The 9267-nt window shown below is 38.1% G+C and overlaps 1 protein-coding gene across 3 annotated transcripts in view; it reads right to left on the bottom strand.

Annotated features, from left to right (window-relative positions):
• UST (uronyl 2-sulfotransferase) overlaps positions 1-9267 on the bottom strand; it is a 170793-nt gene that overhangs the window by 75871 nt on the left and 85655 nt on the right. For all 3 annotated transcript variants that reach the window (XM_035320731.1, XM_035320734.1, XM_035320732.1), the window contains exon 4: positions 7743-7822. In XM_035320731.1, the coding sequence (XP_035176622.1) occupies positions 7743-7822 (80 nt within the window). The remainder of the gene's footprint in view (positions 1-7742; positions 7823-9267) is intronic.

Genomic DNA, 9267 nt, shown 5'->3' with positions numbered 1-9267 from the left:
CCAATCTTCTCTCTCGTTTCTTTCTCTGCCCTTTCAATCTTTTGTCACAGGTCCATTTTTTCTCTCTGATGTTTTTGGACTCCTTCTGAGTAATGAACATCTTTCTCAAGTTAATGTACTCCAAAATTGGTAATATAATCTACAGTGCAAATATGAGCACAGAAACCAAAACAGTAAAAAAGAATAATTTAAGCATTTTGCCTAATCCCGCTGGCCTTCAGTCCACAGTAACTAAATTTCAAGTAATGATTTCTATTCAGTGAATATTGTATTACCTGCTAAATGAAAGCTGAAAAGTCTACTATGTGAAGAACATGGGAAATCTATGGAAATAAATTTTAAATCAGATAATCTAAAGAACTGTGAAAAAACTCACTACAGAGCAATGTTTTCAAACAACAACAAAAAACCAACCACAAAACCCCCAAACTCTTAGATCATACAAAGGTCAAACTCCATGTTAGATCTGTGCTTAGCCTTCCATCAAGTCACAGTTAAAAAACATCATTACACTGTCACATTATTAAAAAAATTTAGTATAAAAAAAGAAAAAAAGATGTAGGAGGGATTACAACACCATGTGGCCATTCATGAAATGTGTACTTAACAAGGTGGACCTCACATGATGGTAGAAAATGTTTCATGGTGTGTTAGCAAAAAATATAGATTATAATGAACACACATAAAGACATAGTGTTAAAGCCCGGCACACAGGTTTAGCTGACATTTCCCTACTTTTAAGGGCTTACCCAAAGGTTAATATTTCTTTTTCTTAGCATATTTTCAATTATATTCTTTTTTTAAAGGAGAAAAAAATCCACATGAAACTACTTTAGTAGATAAACTTAGGCTGCAATCATTGTTTCAAGATGTCATTTCAAGGAGGTATTTGAAGAGCCCAATCCCTCCTACCACTGAACTGTCCAGAATGAGCACAAGCTGACTGAACTACTGCATTTCATGCAAAGTATGCTATAGTTTGTATTTGAAGGGGTGTGGACATTCAGCATCTTTTTAGGCCAGCTCCACACATTTGCCCAGCACACTTTTTTCAAAAGCTAGCTGAGCACAGTTAAAACACATAATAGGCATGTTCTGCAAAACATCTGCGTTCTGTGTGGTATTACTCGCTCTTGAGAATTTGGAGAAACAAGAATTCTCAAGTTGTTAATAAATGGGAGGGTTATGACAAATATTCCATGGCTCTGTTTTAAGTCAAAGAGAGCAGCATCACAGAATCACCGCTGTTTTACAGACGTCTTAGCAGTCTAAAAAACATTTAAAAGTTAAATTATATTTCCAAACTGACAGGTCAGAGACATGTGCACAGGTTAAGCCATGGCAAAGCAAGATGACCTGTTTTTAAAAATTGGAATAATTTCTAAATCTTATCATAAAACCCTTAAGAACAATCAAAATCTAACATGCAAGGCTTTCAAAAGCCAAGCTTCCAATCAATGGAGAGCACCCCTGCTTTCAAACATGCAGCTGATGTGCATGACGTATAGGCAAGTTACTTTTCCAAGAGTTACCTCCTTTTTGTTTCTTGGCTATGGACACATTTTACAGAGCCCAAGAACAGGGAATGCTGTAACATAAAAGTGCCGTGTTGAACTGTCATTTTCTGCATCAGAAGAAACACAACTGCCAAAGAACAACAACAAAAACTGAACAATATTCAGAAATGAAGTACAGTTTTGCACTTGTCCATACTGAATCTCTCTCTGCTTCATATAGCATGTGATGTACTGGTACCCATAATACAGAAATCGGGTCTGAGTTGAAGCAAAAGGTCCAAACTCATCAGCACTACTGCATGCGACTGTGTCTGTCCCTACGACAGACTGATTTTTATTAGTTAGTGTTGGCCTCTGTGTCTGTTTAAAAAAAGTAATATAAAAATCAGTAATGCTGATACTGACTATTTACCAAAAAAAGAGATTTTTTTTCAAGAAAAACAACGGCTTTGCACATTAACTTTACTAATGAATAACAGAAAACCAGAAATATTTCTTATGTCGATGCCAGGGACTCAAGGCAAGTACCCTCAGGAGCAGAAGACCTAACAGATTTTTCTTTCCTCCTCCAAACCCGTCCCCCACATCCCTCAGGCACCAAGCAGGAAAGACACAGCAGAACTGGGGCTGGCATTCAAGCAGGGCAGAGGGTGGTGGCCGCTGGCTGTGGCCCAGCAGAAGCCTGGCAGCTCCGTCCTGCTTGGCTTTCCTTTCGGCAGAGGCACCTGCAGCAACGTGGTTGTCTCTGTGTTTTCTACTGGCCTTACAAATTGTATTTGAAACTGGCCAACGGGTTCAGAAGTTATTTAGGAATGAGGCGTGGGGGGAAACTGGAAAGAGAGGTGGAACAGCTGGAACAGCTGTATGAGCCTTACTTTAAAATCTAGAAAATTGTGCTAAAAGGAACGCATTGTCCCCTCCTGTCAAACAGAGGCGCACAGACACCCAATGCAGACACACCAAAGGTATTAAACTGCAACTGAAGAGAAGAACGGGGCAGCAGCCCAACAGAGCAGCAAGGCTGATTCCTTGCATCCTACTGCTGGGCGTTAATTCATTCTGGCTTCTCAGACAAATAAGATATACTGAAATTTAAGGGCTAATTAAAATGTGAGATTAAATTGAGTTCACGCTTCATCTTGTTGCATCTATTTACCACATCATAAGACATTTTAAAGGAGATCACTCTCTAGTGGCCTATGACTCTTCCTGCAGTAAGCAAAGAATTCCTTGCTTCGGTGAAACCTGAAAAAGCCTGTTTCTCTCTCTGGGTGGTCTTTTTTATGCTTCTCCCACCTATGACTTTACCCTGACCTAACCAGCCAGCCTTTATGCAAGCAAAAATCACTTACCAGTCACTGACAGAGGCACGCCTTTAGACTTTAACACATTCCTGTGTAATGTTCATTTACCTTGAGACAGGAGGGAGCGGGCAGGCTTCCAGCTCTGCTTGAACCGGGGGCTGTAAGTGCATGTTCCGAAGAAAGAAAAACACCTACTGTGATTAGGTGTTGGAGGGAAGAAAGCTGCCTTACCACTTCCAGACTGGGAGTTGTGCAACACTCCCGATCCCTGACTCATCCTGAAGCAAAGCCTTGGCCTCGCTGCCCCTATATGCATTCCTGCAAATGTTCTTCTGCTTCTCTGAAATCTGTGACACTTGGAGCACACTCCAATGATCTTGAATGGCTGCCCAAAGACTGTTATAGTTACTTAATTCATCAGAAGATTACTAAGAGTTCAAGTGGGGCTTTTCCACAACCTTGAAGCTTCTTCCCACTTAATTTTTTTCTCAGGCTAAGTAAATAGATGACAAGGGGCATCTATGATAAAACACAGTGAACTATCATGAAATAGCTTTTTGTGTTTCTGCAAGTTATTCCAGTTTTTCAAAGCTTCTACGGTCTGACACTATGCTACTTGCATCTACTAATAACACCTGCCATCTCAGCAAATGTAGCAGCAGCATATAAATCTGTACCTCCTTCGAGCATATACATTCTTATTTGCTTCTGATTCACATTTCAGAAGCTTTTCACAGCAATATTAATGTAGAAAATTCAATTCAGAAAGAGACATGTAAGAGACCTTATGAAAGATGCCACAAAACCCACAGTATTTTTAATAATGGAATTGTTCCCACAGTTCTTTTTAAATAGACGCAGTATTGATACTGAAAAGGAATTGGAATATGACAAAGCTAAATGACAGCTGCCATCCTGATCCTGGCACATGTCCTTTTCAGGCAGACATCCACACGCATGGATGCAAACCTTTGGAATTCTTGAGATCCTTGTAAGCGGTGATGGGTGCTTCTGCCATGTGCATTTTGGGATTAAGCACAGGTTATTACTGACAACTTCTAACCTCCCTGGGTACATGAGATTTTTTTTTTTCTTCCTTTTTTTTTTTTTTTTTTTTTTTTTTTTATAAACAGCAACAGCCAGTAGGAAACCAAAAAGCATCCAAACATTTACCTCTGCAGATAAAAACATTTCAAAGTAGGGCTATCAGAAGAAAGCCAGACATGGAGAAGCCAGTACAGCATTTAAAATTACCTGAGCAGGACAATGATCCTTAATGAAAAGCCTCATCCAAGAATCACAAGCAAAGGAGAATTCAATAAACAGCACCATCTCGCCCAAAAGAAATAGTCCTGAAATGGACTGGATGGGGCAGCCACCCATATGAGACACAGGGATGTCTCCTAAAGCTGGACAGACACAAGGCAGACTGGAAACACAAGCTGGGAAACTCTGTGAATAAAGTTTTTCCTTAACTGGTCTGTGACAAGTGCTACACAGAAATTCCTTCGCATCAGAAAAGAGCAACAAACTTTTTTTTTTGTCTTCTGTTTGAAGCTGCAATTAATTAGATTTATGTCAGTAGAACTTCACATAAAGATTTGCTTTAATGTGTTCTGTTAAGATTTAACTTTGTGTCTGCCTCTCTACACTCTTGGATTGAGAAAATATAGTACTGAACTAAAGAAAGACAAGAATGTAGGAAAGTAAATGAAGATTCATGACTGCAGCTGAACCAGCAGACACTCTTAAAATGTTGTTCAAAAGGAGAGGAAAATGTCCCTGGCAAGCATTCAGGTTGGGATGGGATGTTCAGATTTTCAGAACGTTATTCAGCAGAACTAACAGCACCTCTGAAACATGCATGTGCTCAAATTCACCAGTGACCTAAGCCTTAGCTCACTTCCACAGGAGATTTTTTCTGGAAAGAAGATATAAGTGATATAGGCCTTTTTTTTTTTTTTTTTTTTTCTTCCTCTCCAGTTGGAAACAAACTAAACAGCATAAGTAAATGCCACAATGCTTTTCTGAATATTCGGAGAGCTTTAAGTGCTGACAGGTTTATAAGCAGGTGCAGGATGCAAAGGAGGAAAATCCAAACGGTCTGTCATTGCTGTTATTCACATCAGGGACATTAAACAAAAAGCAAGCTTATTTTTCCTACTACTGTTTGGGAAGCTGCAAAGCACCAATAACTGGAGGCGAAGCAGACTCCCTTTTTGCAGGCCTCTGCTTATGTTTTATCTGCTTCTCTAATAGCCAGTGCTAGGCTCTGGACTGCTCACAGCAATGCCTTCAGATCCTGAAAGCACTCAAACAAAAATGTGCAGTGACCTTGAAGCTTACTGAAAGACTGATGAAGATAACATGCCTTTACCTCCCACCTGTCTGCTCGATAAACACAGGTGGAAGGAGAATAAAGCATTCTCTATCCCTTCCTGCAAACAAAAGCCTAGTTTCAAAGGTATAAAACACCAAAGGTAAAGTGAGCTTGTTCACTGGCCTGACATCCAGGATGGCTGCCTGGGAAAAACTTTGTGATGTTCAGTAAAGGTTCTGCTACAATACCTTGAAGAAAGTCTCATCCCTTTCCTTGTGAAGGAGCAATGATTTTCACCAAAGTGGGCTTCTTTTGTCTTTAAGCTAAGTTGACTCTACTTCAGCTCCAGTCCCTGCTACACTGGCAGGTGCTCTCACCAAGAGGTGCTGTGTAAGGTCTTGAGCTGTCAGTCAAGAAACACCACACTGATACTTTGACACTTTTTTTTTTTTTTTTTTAAAGTTTCTGGGGTATTGCACGACTTTTATGTTGAATTGGCAGAAAGGCTAGGTCAAACAGGAAGAAGCATATTCCATAGGCAATTTCAGTTCAGCTATCCTCTATGGATGGACCATAAAGGAATAGTTCCGAAAAAAAAACAACAACAACAACAACAAAAAACATCAATCAACCAGAAAGAAAAAAAAATACACAGGCAAAACTAGAACACCTTCACAATACTGTACTATTTATAATGCCTATTTAAATCACATTCTTGAAACTTCTGCAAAATCGGTACTTGACACTCCGCTCCCTAATGAAATAGTCTAACAATAACATCATAGAATTAAAAAACAAAGAAAAATATCCAACATCCTACTTCACCATTAGAAGGAACACCACCAATATATTTTGAAACTAAAGACTAAAACTCTCACAGATGTTTAATTAATCAGAAAACACTAGGAAATCGTAACCCAGAAGTAAGCAGTGTTGACGCACCTCAGTGGTAGCCCATTTAAAAGACTAATCAGCCTCTTCACTACTAGACAGCTATCAGTTAAACCAAGTTTTCTGTCAAGAAAAGGAAAAATACATTTTCCAGGTTTGCAAGTAACAGCCAAAAAGGAAGCTGCAAATATTTTAATATGTTTTACACAGTTCTATATATTTTCACAAATCTGTATTGGAAGAAAATTGTAGATGGATTTGATCTTACAGAAAGACTACAGAATATACATGTTACCCCTGTGACAGGGATGGTACCATATTTATAGGAAATGGAATCATAGGAGGAGTAAGAGGTAACCATGTTCATGTTTTTCTCATGTATCTAATGCTGTGTACCACCTCTGAAAAAATCAAGAACTTGCCTTTGACCCTAAGGCAGGCTACTTTTTTATCCTGCATTTTGGCTGGGAGAAAAGATCATTTACCAAAGATGTGAAGTTCTATTCTAATGAGTTTTATAATTTAAAAATAATGTATTAGTAATGGAACTGTCATAGAATCAGAACAGAGAACATGGAAGACCAAAATTCTGTTTAACTCTTCAGGTTTTCATGCAATGAAAACGTGTCTATAGCCAGCTACAGGCAAGTAAACTTTCAATTGCTCAGAATAATGTATTTTCTAAAAAAACAAAACCACCAACCTCTCCCAGAATTTAGCATTTCTTACTACATTCTCTACCCATGCCTGAAGTCATACATTCAAAGCACATCCACTAATATTATGGCATAAACAAAACACTGGGAAGCTAGGCAAGCTCTTGCAAAGCTCTAGAAAATTCACACTTCCACAGAAATTCTTTCATCTAAATACCAGGAATCCAACTTAGTAGCACAGATGGCACACATCCTGATTATAATTTTTAAATGAAATTGAAAGCCTGGGCAATAACCATCTGCAGTCAGCTTTAACCTCTGTATCCTGGCTAAATGCTAACTGGCATAACTCATTCACACCGTTCCAAAAGTTCCTCAGAAGTTTCATCCAAATTCAATTTTCTTCACATTCTATGCTATAAATTTCTCTAGAGTCTTACTGTGTAATTTAAATAGCTGCTACTTTTTATGCCAGAAGGGATTGCACTCCCGTGATATGTAGTGTAATTCATTTGCATGGTTTCTAAATACTTCTGTATCCTGTGGAACGGGGACTATTTTATCAGTACAAAATTAAATTGGTTAAATAAAAGTCATTCCAGGTACAAAATTAATGAGCTTAGCTGAGCTTTCATTCTTAGATTAGTATCTAATTATACAGAGATGCCACACAACTGTGGCACAACAGGCTGCTGCCACTCTTAAAACACTAGTGCACAGCTTAAAGACCCAAGTTACCACCTATAACATTTCCAGCCAACCACCAAGTTTGTTGGCTGGAAATGTTATAAGCCAAGGTAATCTTGGCAAAAGCATGCAATAGCTTTCTGGCTTTTCAAAAACATGCTGTATGTAGCTTTTTGGTAGGAAAGTGACAATAGGGAAAAAACAAACAAACAAACAAACAACAAAAACACAACTCTGAAATGTGACTTCCAGTGCCAGAAAGGAGTAAAAGTCCATTGTTTATATTTGAAAAAGAAAGGAAAATATTCTGTGTTTTACAACTAATAGAAATAAGTGAAAAATACTTTTAAATGAAAAAATGTCTTACCTTGAGAAGTTGAGGAAATGAACATGTCTAGTGAATAAATAGGGCTGCTCAGCAGTGCTTATGTTTTTAATCAATTCCATCTGAAAAGAATTAACAAATCAAATTTTCCATGTTATGTCAAGGCACATTATAGAGACAAATATAACGTAAACAATGTATAGTAATATAATTTTCAAGTCAGCATTACTCAGGAACTCCTTTCCCGCTATACCTCCTGAACGTTGTTACCAAGATAGCACTATCACTGTTTCATGCCTAAGCAAGGAAGGTTAAAGATGCAGATACCACCATGCCATCACAGAGCTTATGTACTTCCAAAAGTGGATATCAATTTAGAGAAAGGCTTAAACTAAAATAAAAATATAAATCCTGCCTAAATCTGCCCTAGAAAGTTGCAAATGGCAGCTGCCTTCTGAAGACACCGGATCTATTAGCTAGAATGCCAAAATGTAAAATAACTGAAAATGTAACAGAAAACAGGACCTGAGCCAAAGTCCATAAGATCATGGCAGAAAATCATATCCAGGCTATAAAAATATTAAACTGCCTCTAAGGGAGATCAATCATTAATTTTTTCCATATTTCTTGGTTTGATATTCAGACTTTTTTCCATGGTTTTTACATTGTGTATCACGTTTTGTTGCTTCTTATCCATTTTTCATTCTCCTATTTATTTCTTAGGACACACAACCTGCCTTTGTCTTTCAGACAAGACAAGGTATAGCCATGTATTTCCTAGGACCAAATGAAAAAGTGCACACAAATATGCTCTTCCCTACTTTCCTGTGCCTTCAACATTTGTATACGCATATGTGTACAACAAGCACTGAAGCAAACTGCTCATCCATTGTACAGGAAGGGAAGAGGCCACTTAGCTTTAGTTGGTCATCTTTAGACTCTGGATCCAAGTACAGACATCTCTTTACACAGCTCCTCCAGCACAATAAAGCTACTATCAGCAAGAAATTCAGAAACCTAAAGAGCAGAACTTGCCCGGCCCAAAATTAGAAAGCCCAGGACACTTCATAATAATGGTCACAAAATAATTAAGTATATATTGTTAATGCTCTGAGAAGACAAGGGCTGTTCTAGCAACCCAAATAGCTGACATCCAGTTAGGACTTGTAACTCTCTGTGCCAAAAAATAATATTCATCTACCTTGTTTCCAGAAAGAAACAGAAGAGAGACTCTAGGGGCTGGATATCAGATGTCTCACTTTGTTTCTTTTTGTGTGTGTGTTTGTTTTTATCCAGCCAAGTTACAGGAGAATTGAAATTCTCAAAACTGTATGAAGCTTTCTGCTGTATTGGTATTTTACCTGTGTTATTCTATCTGCATGAATGAGTGTCAGAAGGAAAATATTCACATGGGATAAAGCCTCTGTTCAGGTCACTACACTCATCACTGTAATTCCTTCTTGGAATAAATGAGGTACCATCATTATAGCATAATATGGAGATATAAAGCTATTATAAACATACGAAGTAATACGAAGTAATACGAAGTAATACGAAGTAATACGAA

The sequence above is a fragment of the Oxyura jamaicensis genome, chromosome 3 (assembly GCF_011077185.1).
Source record: "Oxyura jamaicensis isolate SHBP4307 breed ruddy duck chromosome 3, BPBGC_Ojam_1.0, whole genome shotgun sequence".
Lineage (NCBI taxonomy): Eukaryota > Metazoa > Chordata > Aves > Anseriformes > Anatidae > Oxyura > Oxyura jamaicensis.
This window is presented reverse-complemented; position numbering and strand designations above follow the sequence as displayed.